Here is a 14862-nt window from a genome sequence, read left to right as displayed (position 1 = left end):
TAGGCATTCCTCCTGCTGTGTTGAGGTCATGTTCTTGTGTTCTGAAAATACTGCCCTCCTTAATCTAATGGCCATGGCATGAGGAAACTCTGCTAGCGAATTTAAATGGTTTTAAATGGCCCTGAGTGCTGCTGGATCTTGATTGTTAGCGAAGGAGCAGTGATATCACTGGCCTTGATAACAAGGTAGCAATTCCTGGGACACCTGAGTGAGGTATCTTAGTGATCCTGGCTTTGATGACAAATGCCTAGCACCAACATTTCCAGCCCTTAAAGAGATTCCCACATTCTACAGATGTAGATCATGCTGCCATAACAAGAGGGAGATATTGCATTTTGGTAGTGTGTGTGTGTGTGTGTGTGTGTGTGTTATTAACCTGGGATAGGTGAAATGGGTATCATAGAGGACAGCAGGCAATATGGCGATCTTTCTTCTTCAAAGCTAGTAGTGGCATTGAACTGTTCTATGTTGTGTTTTGAATGGTGCTCATATAAAGACAAAAGAGCACCATTTAGTGCAATGAGCCAAGGATGTTGTGATAACACGACCCCCCCGGGAATGGGTACATGACCGCCTAGCAATGCCAATCATTCTACCTGGAAGACTCAAAACATCTAGAGCAGCCTTTCTCTGCCTTTTTAACATGGGGGAACCCTTGAAATACCTTTCAGGTCTTCATGAAGCCCCTTCTATAATTACTATATCCACAGCTCACAATATATTAGCCTGGTGGTGAGTAGGAAGAATGTCTTCAACATTGCTGGCCATTGGGAAGAATGTCACCCTTACAGATAGCCAAAAAGATCATTGCTCATTGTTCAAGGAACCCCTAGCAACCTCTGGAGGAACCTTGGATGAGAAATTCTGATCTAAATCCTGGTCTCTCCTAATATGATCTTTTGCTCATCTCCAGATTGGATCAAAGTATGTTTGTAAGTGAGATCTTTAGAATTGGATATTGTATCCTTTAAGGTGTATTTAAAGCTCAGTGAAATAGTTTCAGGTCCTTCTTTTTCCTGATGGTGCAAAATGCAATCCTCCGCCTGGCCACACTGTTAATTTTGCAAAGAGAACCTCCAAACCCCAATATCAATAAGGTTAATGTAAACTCTTGTTTCCTTAAAACAATAAATTAATAATAATGTTTAATTATCAGAAGAAGAGTGTGAAGAATAAATAGGATCCATTGCTGAGGGAATACAGGTAATGGGCCTCCGTTGAATAGCCCACCTATCACATTGTCCCACCCGGTAGGCTAGGATTTAGCAGATATCTGGCAGGTTGGTGTTGGATGTTAGGATTCAGGGTTGGTTATCTTCTGCTTGAAGTTAGGCTCTAGGTGGGGGGGGGTAGAGTTGAATTTTGGCTCTGGTCATTGAGTTCTGTTTGTCCTGTCAGTTTTCTCAAGTCCCCGGAGCCTCTCCCTTCTCCCCAGCTCGCTGTCAGTACATTCCTGGGCAGCTTACAACATCAGACAGTTGGTATTTAAAGTGGATTTAGAGGAATGTAAACAGAGCGGAGGAAAGGGGCAGGGTGGGGCGGAGGAGGAGAGGTCAGGTAGAATGGGCCTTGCTAGGGGAAGGCATGAAGCCTGGGGGAAGAGAAAGCAAGAGGAGGCTGAGCGACAACATGGTCACCGATTGGTCAAAGTGAGTTTAAATAATGAAAGTGAGCTTATGTATTAATAAATATTAATTTTATAACATTCTATGCAAAGTAACAATATACAGGTACTCGCTCAATGAGGATTGGAACGTGAATGGAGAATAGGCAGACTGATAAGCATATCTGTCACTGATCTCTCTACTTCCAACAGCACACTCCTTGCTTGCATATAAGCATTGGCCGCTTGTTCTGCTTCTCGTCCCTCCGGTCACTGTACTGCAATTCAGATACCTATACAACTTACACTGAAAAATATTTATAAAGATGACACGACTATGGAGTTTGTACAGCGCTGCGTAATATGATGGCGCTATATAAATACTGTATAATAATAATAATAATAATAATAATAACAAATACTAAGTTGCATTCATTTGTATCAAATATCTGCCCAAGGTTGAGTGCCGCAGTTCTCCATTTTTTGGGGCGAAGTCACAGCCCTCTTTGGAACCATTATATATAGCCAATGTTCTTAGTCTTTATTATAAATTATTATTATTGTACATGGTCTTTATTATTATTGTAATAAAGACCATTATTATTATCAAGTATTTATATAGCACCAACATATTGTGCAGCACTTTACAAAGTCTATAGTCATGTCACTAGCTGTCCCTTAAAGGGACTAACAATTTGGGGGGGGGGCTCATTTTTGGAATGTGGGAGGAAACCTGAGTACCCAGGGAAACCCACACAAACACAGGGTGAACATGCAAACTCCATGCACATATTGTCCTGGCTGAGATTAGAACCTGGGACCCAGTGCTGCAAAGGCCAAAGTTCTATTCACTGAGCCACCATGGTCTTTGGTGGTACCTTCTTTTCCCTCTATCTGGGGAACAAGAGAGGTGTATGAATGAAAGTCACAGCTGGATTGTTTCTGATGTGAAGTATATACCCAGTGAGCTGTGCTGTAAATCAAGGAATTGCCCCAAAACCGATTGTCCTAATGGCTTCCATATTGGAGCGCCTTGTATGGCTTTATTGCAGGAAAAAATGTCAGTGCATGCGATTTATACATTCAGCAAATTTGTCGTGTGGAAAGCAGCTTTTCATCTAACAAGTACAATTATGGAATACTTCAGTGAAATAAAGGATTGGGGTCTCTATTCTTCTGCTGCTTTCTGAACAGATGACTTGGTGGTGGCAGAGTTATTATTATTATTAATAAACAGGATTTATATAGCCCCAACATATTGTTGCTGTACATTAAATAGGGGTTTCAAATGACAGACAGATACAGAGAGTGACACAAGAGGAACAGAAGACCCTGCCCAGAAGGGCTTACAATCTAGAAGTTGCCAATCTCAACTCTTCAAACCCCCATTGATTATTTTTGTATGTGATTGGCTGAATGGAAGAGCTTTTAAAACTCTTAAAAGTCTGCAAATATAAATTCCTAACATCTCACAGTATACAGTAACATAATTAAGAAAAAAAAAATTCACCTTTTATCATTAAATACGAACCTCTGCATTGCAGGTAGGCTGATGCTGTGATTAGTATGCTGCAGGCAGGGGAGATCACTTTCTCAATTTCCTTTCCCCAAGTTATCAGATTGCAACATTGTAACCTTGTAGCAAAATACAAGGTGAGAGCCTGTAGTTTTATCTGATCTGCTTAGTTCGGAGTTCCTCTTTAGACAAAGACCTTTGTAGTTCTGATTAGGTTCTGGTCATCCTTTCTTACTTTTAATTCACCAATATTGAGATGGGACGAGGGGACGAAGTAATCATTGACTTTCTACTGCAAGTCTGTATTTGTATATCTGAGTTTTACGGGTAGAAAAGAGGTGGGAAACTTTTTCTGATCTGATCTGCAATCCTCTGCAGCACTGAAAGAAGGAGAGGCAACCAATCAATTGAGGTGCATTTAGATATATTGGTAAGAAACATGAGGACAGGAGGAGAATGCAGAATGACATAGACATGGGATAATGCTGCTCAATCGCTGGCCAATCAAAGGGTGGGGGCGGTAACGTGACTTTGCATTATAGCGTACCAACAGGACAGAGAAATCAGGTCACCAGCCTGGCTCTGTTGACTGTTTAAATCTCAGGCCTGGATGGACATTATTATAGATTCTTTTGCAAATGGCCCCCATGTATGCAGATTTATCAGCGTATTTATCTGTCTGTCTGGATTTCGGCTTTTAATGCTCTGTGTTTTGTTAGGAAATATGCATATTTAATTTTTTTTATTGTGCCCAGATGGTGGCGTGGGGGTTAATGTTCACCCTCAGCCAGCAGAGAGCATTCCTGCCCAGTAAGTCGCGTGCCATACCTTTGAATAAGTCAGCCCTTTCTTCAAGGCCAAAGGCAGAGGAAGGAGGGGGAGTAGGGGGGCTCAGGCCATGTTTGTGCATTACGAAGCTGGTGTTTCTGTGCCCTTATATAGAAATATTTTGTTACAGGTCTCTGGAATGGGGGATTTTCTGCCAGTTTTTTTGCGTGTTTGAGGTGCGCAGATGTCCTGGCTATCTGTCAGGGTGATGACTTACATTGAAGAAAGTGATCATGTCTGCCGTCTGTAGATAAGCAGCGAACATGAAGGCGGGTCACTTTTTTTCTTTAATAAATAAGGGCTGATGCTGAAAAGGTTGTGCAGGTCCATTGAGGAGAGAATAAGCATAGCTTTCTTTGTATTTATATCATGACAAGTCTCTTTTGGGGCCCTCATGGTCTGAGCTCAGTAGGCATTGCTCTTAACTGTTGTATTGCTTGTATGTACTGGGCAAAGAGAATCAGTATAACTATTACGAGACATTGCTGGCCTGCATCTTGCTTCATTTTACAGACTCCACCTGAAGGTAAAGCAAAACTAAACTAAAAAAAAGTCACCTTTACTTTACCAGGTCCCTCAATTATTCTGGAGCTTTCCTATACTGGGTCCTGCGTGGTCCTGGGATTTTCCTTTGTCTTGGCGCATTTTCATCCGTCTTCTTCCCTCTTCTGGCTACGTCACCCAATCTCACTCCTGCACAGGCATAAGATCGGGTAATGTAGCCTGCAAATGGGAAAAGAGTGCCGATTGAGATAGACATTTTTTATCCCCATGTAAGAAAAAGCCCCTTCTGCCCATGCTCGATCCCAGGCATGTTCAGAAGGAGCAGCCAGAAGCCTCCTGAGATGCGTGATGTGAGTATCCAAGGAGGCTCTTCATTCCTATTCTGTCCTTATCATTGTGGTGGCTATCCACTAGTGTCAAACTGCTGGAGAGTTAAACTTGCTGTGCGCATTATGAGTTGTAAAAACCATCCCTGCTCTCAACTCTGGGTTTGTACACCCGCTGTGCCCATTTTTAGGGTCACCCACCTTCCCTCCACTGAGTTCCTAGACACCTGCTGTGTCCATTATTATGGTCTACTGCTATCCCTGTGTTGAGTTCCAAGGTCTCTACACCTACTGTGCCCATTATGCCTATGCCACTATCCCTGCACTAAATTCCCAGTTCTGCACACCCACTATGTTCATTATAAGGGGGTGTCCCACCATCACTGCAAGTCCCCAGGTCTGTAAACTTGCCATGCCCATTGTGTGTGATTTCCACCATTCCTGAGCCAGGTTCCCTGGTCTGCACACCTGCTGTGCCCACTATGATTATATTTATTTTCCTTTTTTATACTATAGGGAATGTAATGGGAGAAACTAGGACACATTGGGCAGGAGCGCTCAAAACGCTCATGTTTATGGGAGCAAACCCAAGAATTATGGCTGGGATATCTCACTAATGGAATATCCAAAACATAAAAGATGCCAGGAGAAAGATAATCTAAATTCCCACTACTCTGTAAACCTTTCAATGGAAGGAATGAACCTTATTTTAAATCTGAAATCTGGGAAATGTTACCTTTTTATTAAGTCTAGGGTATTAAGTCTAGGGTATGGGTATTGGGGGCATGGCAAGGGTATTTTTCTTTTTTTACTTATCCTGAAGTTCAGTTTTAAAAAGAGTTCTCCTTTAACTTCCTGTTGTGCTCACAAGAAAGAAACTGAATAGAAATCTCTTAAATGGGACACAGACATAACAATATATATAAAAATAATGGATTGGGTTTCAACCCCTGCTCTATTCAAAAAGAAACAAAAAATTGGTTTGGGTTTTGGAAACACCTCAAACATAGCAATGTTATTTTTAGGTGAGCTCAGTGAAAAGACGTCATACTTTACCTTTAGGATGCTGTGTGTGTGTGTGTGTGTGTATGTATATATATATATATATATATATATATATATATATAAATATATATATATATATATATATATGTATGTGTGTGTATAATATATATATTAAACAGGCATTAATGTCTTCCTTGCTCTCAGTGTGTGCAGGCCCGGTGTGTATACACAGGCTTACCCCATGTGTGTGTCTGACCAGTGTTTACTGAATGGTGGTTTAACTTCTGTCTGTTTACTCGCTGCCACATCACAAGTTTGCCCTGAGCCTGGGAACCGCGCGATCCCTCTGCTTGCATACACATGAACCGCAGACTTACGCACACAAACACTGGCCTAGGAATTATGGAGGGCGGAGAGAGCCGAGGCTAGGTGCGGACAGGTTCCCCAGGTGAAGACATCATCCTATGTAATCTTATCTCACTGGCAAAGATCATTTTAAGATTTATCATTTAATGTAAAATGTCAGCTTCCAGCACTGCAGAGATTGATTTTCAGTCTAATAGCAATAAATAACCTCTGATGCAGAGCTATGGAATATTACATCAGAATTTGTTATAATGAACTTGATCTGAAGTAAAAAATGGCAAATGGGAGAAGGCGAGAGAGAGAAGCCCACTTAGGCCTATGGAGAGCTCCCTGGGAAGGCCAGTTATACCCTTTCCTCTGGCGCCTCACTAATGCTCACTGAGACTACAGACGACATTGATGTAATATAAAGGGTCATGTTGCCTTTTTTTATGTTGTTATTAGTAAATTGAACATAAGGCTAGTATTGTTTGCCCCAAACCACTGGCAGTCCTGCATCAAGGGGGCAATAGGGAAATGCATGCTGAAAAATGGGCAAGATTTGATGTTCTGACTTTGGAGCTAAAGTTGCTATTTGCATATCCACCTTCACTGACCTCTCCGCGATAAACTGTGCCAAAAACATTTGTCAGTGCCACTTATTTCTTCCTTTCCTTGTCAAATAAGATCAACAATGTAGGGCAGCACGGTGGCTCAGGGGTTAGCACTCCGGCCTTTGCAGCACTAGGTCCTAGGTTCGAATCCCAGCCAGGACACTATCTGCATGGAGTTTGCAGGTTCTCCCCGTGTCTGCGTGGGTTTCCTCTGGGTACTCCGGTTTCCTCCCACATCCCAAAAACATGCAGTCAGGTTAATTGGCTTCCCCCTAAATTGACTACAATACCCACGTATGACTATGGTAGGGACATTAGATTGTGAGCTCCTTTGAGGGACAGTTAGTGACACGACTATGAACTTTGTACAGCGCTGCGTAATATGATGGCGCTATATAAATACTGTATAATAATAATAATAACAATGTATGGTCAATATATGGCCAAGTCAGACATGTTTGTACCCGGTGCTTAAGAAAGGTCAGCATGTCCAGAAGCACCATCAAAATTTTCTGGACCCCATACATCCTCTACCGTGTCTGAAAATTATAGCATTGCAAAAGCCAAGTTCTTTTGGTACAGAAGTAACCCTTGGCCGCCATGATGGCGACCCTGAGCATGTCTAGCGTTTTTCAGTCCAGGGCACATTCAGCTTTGTGCAGCAGTGGTTTAGCAATGGCAGCCCATTCAGCTTTGTGCAGCAGTGGTTTAGCAATGGCAGCCAGCCTTGCATGCACGTTAACCCTCACAATAAACTTCTATTTGCTCCCTTTTGGGGTGTTTAATGTAAAATAGAAAGTTCTTTGGTAAATTTACTCAAAAGCTGTTGATCATGTCAAAAATCTGAGCCATCCTGTACACAGTTCCTGTGTTATCTCAAGAGGTCTAGTTAGTCTTGATTTTAAAATTCTTCGGTTCTTTGGAATATTCGGAATATTTTTCATTTCCAGCAAACCTGAGCCTTTATTTACCATATCTAGCATCAAGTAAAATAGAACACATCCTCTTTCCTGCTTCGATGGGCCCATGTAATTGGTTGCATACTATACTTTAGCCATCATTATGATTCCAGTGGACATGTGGTGACGGAATGATGTGGACCTCCTCCTGCGCCGCGTATGGTGAGTCTGTTTTTAGCTAAATCCTCTTTATTGTGTACACGGAAATAGAGACAAGTGGCTTCAATTACCCTGTACAGATGTAGTTCCTGTTATTGTAGAATCATAACATGCAAGCAGGCCTGAGGTCTTTTCTGGAGAAGCAATATGTCAGAGCCACACACCTGTGATTAAAATCATGTGAGTGAATGGGCACTACTCCGGGTTATTATACTTTGGCAGGGTGTCTGTATGGGTGTAATGTTTGTGTCTTTTCCTGTGTTTTGAATTGGGCTTGTAAGAACAACGTAATGTGGAGGATCTAAAATCGGAATGCTGTGCTGGAATATTCTGAACTGTAGATAAGCTTTGCTTAAAGTCCTGGGGTAACCTGTGGTGGGTGCATTAAGCTCCATGCCAGTATTTCTGAAACTCTATGTTCACCAAACATATAGTTTGGTGATATACTGCTTCTGTTACGGATCAGTTACCACCCCAGCTGCACTGAGATGTCAGTATTTGGGTGGGCCGGTGCTTTAGGAGCCCTTTTAGGTTCAAAAATTATGCTGTTAGCCATTCCCAGACACCCACTTCAACTAATATGCTGCCAACTTTCTCCTGTGGTTGAGTGCAGGTTGAGTGCAGCTAAGGTTGAGGTGTCCTCCACGTCATACAGCCACTTGTTGCTTTCAGGAACCCTATTGCAATCCGCCACAGCTACATGCAAACGTGCACAAAAAGGTTCCCAATCACTCCCATTTAGTTTATTAGGATTGGTTGGGAGTGCGGTTGAGCCAGTGATAGAATGCTGCAGTCTGAAATAACCCAAAGTCTGGCCATATTGTGAACATGTTCTTGATGGCATCAAACAGCCTCTCAACTGGAATAATAATTCTCAGAAATTTGTTTACACAGAGCAGAGCTCCAGTGCTATAGCAGGGGCTCATTGTAAGCTCCTTCCATCTAACACTCAGAGACAATGTCCAAACACACGGCCGGGCCAATATCTGCCTATTTTTAAAAGTTGCTGCAAAAACATTCCAGGACCCCGGAGTCCGTGGCCCTCTGCCAGCACACCCAGAGTATTCCTCCAGGAGAGGAGAAGCCATAAATGGTAGTGTTTTATCAATACAAACAACTCTAAGAAAATGTAAGACTCTGGGAATGTACAGGGAGGCAGCAGAACTAGCAAGATCCTGATGCATTACCTCATAGCATTGCTGTGACTAAAACAGTCTATCAGGATATATTGGAGCAGATCTGCTTGTCCGATGTCAGCTCAGCTCCCAATGGTACTTACCATAGCCATAATTGTCTAAAGGCTGATTAATCTTTTTATCAAAAGCAGATCTAAAGTCTGCAGTACTTTCCACAATGCAACGTTCATAAGCCTGGTTGCCTCTGACAACTTCACCCAGTCTTTATTCAGTTTTGTTGGCTGGCCAAGGAAGTCTTTTGAAGTCCAACACACTCCCCTGTGAGGTTCTACAATTGGGTGCTTGGTGTTGTGCAGAGAGACCAGTGCTTCCATACAAATTGCAATACAGGCCTACCACAGCTAATTTGTTTATTGGAGGTGCCAGCTCCAGGGCTGTCATTGTAAACATTACCTGACCCAGAACAACCATGTAGGTTCAAACTGCTTTCCCATTCTGGGTCAATGTTGTCAAAATGACAACCGGCACCTGCCAACATAATTTCCACATACCTATGCCAACAATTTCCCTTTAATTACACATTACTCTCTCTTCAACTTATTTCCACCTGAACAATTGATAAACAACCCCCCTTCCTCATTTCTTCAGGGCATTTGGCACAATTATGATTCTACACCTGAGCAGCAGCTTTTCTCCATAAGTTTGGCCAGCGCTGTTCTTGGAAATTTGCTTTATGACAAATTTGTTTTTAATTACAGGAAGGCCTTTAACATTGCTTTGATTTATTGCTTTATCCACGATGCAAAATAAGATGTTTTGCACATGATAAGCACATGTTAGGCTGCATTGTTCCTTCTGTGGTAGATCAGCATTTCCTAAACTGTGGGTTGTCATACTGGGCCAAGGACATGTTCACATTGGGTCATCACATGACTGCAGAGTAATCATAGCTTTGTTTGTTAAAAGCCAAATGCATTTGTGACTAACGTATTACATTGTATTTATGTAGATTTTAAATCTTTTACTACCTAGATCTGAGATGTAACCTATAAACATGGGCCGGATGTATTAAAGCTCTCCAAGACTGGAGAATATAGATTATAATAGAAGAACCTGAGTTATTCAGAAAGCCTAGAATAGATCTGTCCAGGATTGAAAACAAGTAATAGCAAATCTGTTCCAGGTTTGCTAGATCACCAAAGTTCACCCATGATAGTCTACCTTCTCCAGTCTTGGAGAGCTTTAATACATTAGACCCAATGTATCACAGAGAGTGTTCATTTCTATGGGATGGAAATGTAATAAATGTTTTCACCCATGACACCACCACCCCTCTGCCAACCAATACAACAACTGAAGTCATGAATGGGAGAGAGGGGTAAGACTAAGGCTATGTATACATGTCAGATGATTCCTGCCCAATAATCGCCTTAGGGCTGATATCGAACGAGAATGTGTGTATGTACAGCACTCATCATCAGCTTTTCCGTCGTCCACCCTGGCGGATCCCTACTATAGTCATATGTCACTAATGTAGTCTAGGGTCAATTTTAGAGGGAAGCCAATTAACTTAACTGCATGTTTTTGGGATGTGGGAGGAAACCAGAGTACCTGCAGGAAAGCCACGTAGACACGAGAAGAACCTACAAACTCCATGCAGATAGTGTCCTGGTTGCCCACAGTATAAGGCTCGTGGTGAGCAATCATTCACAATCTGTATTTGCAGAGGTTGGATAAGGTTAGACAGACAGTGGTCACATTCACCTTTTTTGAGAGTTCTCCTTTCATAATTCTGTAATGAAAGTAATAGCCACCAGATAAAAGTCATCTGATATTGGAAACTCCCTTTAACTACCTGCGTTTGATGTTTGCTTTTCAATGCGCCTTTCTCACATCTTCCAGCAAATGATTGCTCAGTGGAAGTCCCCTTAAAATAAATAAATCAACAACATCCCCCCCCCCCCTTGTTTAACAAGGCTTCCTAATTGTTATTGTCAGGTTGTACTGCTCGCAGTGTTAATGTGATGATTAGCAAACATAAGAGAAGGGTCTGAGTGGGCGTATGAGGTCTCTTGGGCACATTAGCTGGGAAATGGAGGCAACCCAGGACAAACACTGACCTATCAATGGGATGGAAAACGCTTTCATCTATCAAGTGCCTTGCAGCCCCTGGGGGACCGGTAAGTCTTCACTTACTGGAATATCACCATCTTCATTTGGGAGTCATTTGAAAGGTCAATTTTCCCAAAGCTGAAGCTGTGTAACAGTGTAAATGATGAGTGCGGCAGAAACAAAAAGCCATAAGATATTCAGCTTTGTAGATTTCTGGCAGAACCAACAGCTTTTCACTTGTTAAACAAACAAAACACTTTCATAGGTAAAAAGAAGTAGAACAGAAAAAGTTCATTGTTAGGGTTTTGTAACTTGAATAGTTGAGAGTCAGATCTCACCCATGTCCTCCAGGCATTTCATTTAATCACATGCTTGGCTTGTTACTTGTTTTATATTATTTTTCTTAACAAATGAGCACCTATCATCAATCAAGATCGACTAATATAAATGTGGAGATGACAGGTCCTTCTGTATGGCAGTAAGCCTCGGTACCTCCGGGCATTTTTCAGTATTGCAGCTCGTTAATGTATACACCCTGCTGACAGATATATTGGCTGTTAAAGTTTGCAACAAATATACCTGTAGACTTAATAGGCCCCTGGATGTCTAAAGCAACAGCCTATGAAAAGCCACAGCCAAGGAGGAACTACAGGTCAGTGCTAGAGTCTGCCAGAGCATGCTGGGATGTGTAGTTCCTCTGAAGCTGTTGGGCTCAAGATAGAAATGGGCCAGATGAATATAGCCTGTCACTGATATTTTGTATGGAGATTGTGACACTGAATCTTTCCTCCCTCCTCTTCACTCTCTTTGCTCCTTCTTCTCAATTTTATCTTCTCCTTTCTTGTTCTCCTCTCCCCCTCTTTTATTTTGTCTTCTCTCTCTTCCTTTTTAAATTCAGTGAAATTCCTTTCCTTCCTTCCTTTCTTTTCTTTCCCTTTCCTTCCTTTCTGCCATCCTCCCCTCCTTTTTTATTTCTTTACTTCTTCTTCTCTCTCTTCCTTTGTTTCCTTACTCTTCTCTCCCTTTTTCTTATATATCATATAAAATCCAGTGAATACCCATGAAGCAGCTTCACCTCCTGGATGATGGTCAGCCTTGAGGCAGAGTTTGCTTTGACAGCAGCTATGCTTCTTGATGGAATAATTTTAGTTTCCTCGTGAATTTCACAGGTCAGGATGGTCATGTCTGGTGTCACAATGTTGTCCTCCCTGAGGGAAAAGGTGCTACCCCATGTGACCCTCCAATATCTCAGCCGACCAGCTCAATCCATCATTTATTAATTCACCCCCTGGCATTGTCATGTGATGGGTAAAGGGGTTTCTTTTCCCCTTGTACTATCATTATGTCCTTCTTTTAGGGCATCTTTCAGGTTTCATCTATATGTTTACCTGTTCATGTCACACAATGGATTGACCTCTATATGTATCTCTGCTGCTAGATATTAAAACTCTTATTACAGGGGTGTCAAACTCAAAAACACAGAGGGCCAAAATTAAAAACTTAGACAAAGTTGTGGGCTAAACTTGAAGTTTTTTGAAAAAATTGAGGATGTTTTTCCTTCTCATTAGATATAAAACCTTTTCATATGGAAACAAAGAGGTTTTGCTTAACATTCAATCTGGAACAAGCCTATAATAGAAAAATAGCATCGGTACTACAATTCCTTGTGTCTATAAAACAGTCCAATGCGGGGCCACATATAGGCTGGTCTTTTAATGGGAGTGATGCCGGGAATTGTAGTAGCAGCGCTATTTCAATGCAGCGGCAGACCAGCAATTCATATTTAGGGCCCAAAAAAAGGACCCTTTGGGGGCCAAAAAAAAAGGACGTTGCATGCCAGATTTGGCCCCCGGCCCAGAGTTTGACACCCCTGTCCTATTAGATTATATTTTACTGCCTGGGTCCTCCTTTTTCCATCATTTCTTGTTCTAATCAGTAGTAAATTACATCAACTAGTTGGGTATCACTTGACATATCTTTGGAAAATTCTGATTGGCTGCAGTTTCTTCTTTTTGAACATTGCTCTCTATGTTATTTATTAAGCCAAAAGTCCGGTCTTGCATTTAAACATAAAATAGAAATTTCATACCAGGAAGCTGCTGTCTCATAAGCGGCTGAAATGCGATCTCAAGGGAAGGTAGAAAAGCAGACCTGCGTGACATTGCTGTCTTCTGCTGCATTTCCCAGATTAAAGGCAGCGCTGTGCTGCTTCTCTATCCCCGAGCCAATGCCAGAACAAGGCCGGAATTAAATTACACGGCTTCCATATTATCATTGATGCGCTACTAGGCCCCAGAGAGGAGCCGCGTCTCCACCGCCCAACTCACAGGACGAACAGGCTGAGGTTTAATCTTGTTACTCCGATCAATTTACAAGCAGTTCTCCGGCATTGCCAAATACTCACCAAATTAATGGCCTTGTAGCTGCGCCTGTTGCTTTCTATCCTTTTGACCTTCATTTTGCTTTACTGAGAACTGGCTGGCTGCGGGTCGATGAGCAGTAAGGACCAAGATACCGACAAGGATTGCGTATGCTGTTTTGGAAACATTGTTGTTTGGGTCACAAATCCGAATTTCATTTTATGTTTATGTAATATATTATGGGGGTATTTCAGCAGGATTTATAACAGGCTTGGGGGAGGACTGCAGTCTCTTATCCTATGAATCTTTGTGTGTGTGAGGCTGCAGGGAGGTCATGGAGAGGGGGGAACCTGAACCAGGCTCGGCTGATTTTGTTTTTTTTGCATTGCACTCAAGCTGAGGAACGTTATGAAAATGAGATGATAGAAGATAGATAGATAGATAGATAGATAGATAGATAGATAGATAGATAGTGTAGTAGGTTATTCCCCTGCTACCTCTGGCTGTAATCTTGGTTTTATTCCAATGTTTCTCATCCAGGGTTCCTCCAGAGTTTGCTGGGGGTTCCTTGAACAATGAACAATTTGGATCTCTTAGGTCAGTTTAAGTGACACCAATGATTTTTTGAGATATCTGTAAGGGTGACATTCTTCCCACTGGCCAGCAATGTAAAAGACATTCTTCCCACTGACCACCACACTAATGTACTGTGAGCTGTGGCTATAGTAATTATAGGAGGGGTTCCATGAAGACCTGAAAGTTATTTCAAGGGTTAAAAACTTTGAGAAAGGCAGCTTTAATGTCAATAAATAACTACATTAGCAATCCCATTCTGGAATGTAATGTGTAATTGGGTGTGTAGCATGCCAAGTACCTCCCCCTACAGTAAATGAATGGTAAATGGTATTACACTGTTGTTTTTTTAATAGTAGTTTATTAGTACCGGTATAAAAGTATATTATTGTATGCATTTCTTATTGTGTGCTTCCCTGTTGATGTTCTTTTCCAGTAGCATTGTTGCAATTCATAAAACAGAATTTTATCCAATGAAAAACGTTAACGATGACTTTTTCTGGTGTTTTTCTAGGAAATTTTAATCATTTGTCTTTCTTTGCAGATTGTGTCCCCCTGCACGCCACGCATCAACTACGAACTGGTAAGAATCATTTTAGCTTTTTATTGCACTACTGGTATAATTCTTTGTATGTAAATTAGAGCTTTGACTTTTGATTAACTTCCTCAAAGTTAGAAGTTTATAAAAAGTTATAATTTCATATTCATAAAACTAGAAAAAGTACCTAGATCCCTATTACCCTTGTACAGAATAAAAAGATTGTGAGGGGGAACACTGTAAACCAATGAGCTTCTACTACACTGTACAATGCTGACCCTCTA

At 41.6% G+C, this 14862-nt stretch overlaps 1 protein-coding gene across 7 annotated transcripts in view; it reads left to right on the top strand.

The window, feature by feature from the left end:
* The window catches only part of TNS1 (tensin 1), a 271239-nt gene that overhangs the window by 159041 nt on the left and 97336 nt on the right, over nucleotides 1–14862 (top strand). For all 7 annotated transcript variants that reach the window (XM_072417966.1, XM_072417968.1, XM_072417970.1 and 4 more), the window contains one exon: nucleotides 14585–14623. In XM_072417966.1, coding sequence (XP_072274067.1) covers nucleotides 14585–14623 — 39 coding nt within the window. The remainder of the gene's footprint in view (nucleotides 1–14584; nucleotides 14624–14862) is intronic.

The sequence above is a fragment of the Pyxicephalus adspersus genome, chromosome 7 (genome assembly GCF_032062135.1).
Source record: "Pyxicephalus adspersus chromosome 7, UCB_Pads_2.0, whole genome shotgun sequence".
NCBI classification, from domain to species: Eukaryota; Metazoa; Chordata; class Amphibia; order Anura; family Pyxicephalidae; genus Pyxicephalus; species Pyxicephalus adspersus.
The sequence above is the reverse complement of the archived record's forward strand: the minus strand, read 5'-3'. Positions and strand labels throughout refer to the sequence as shown.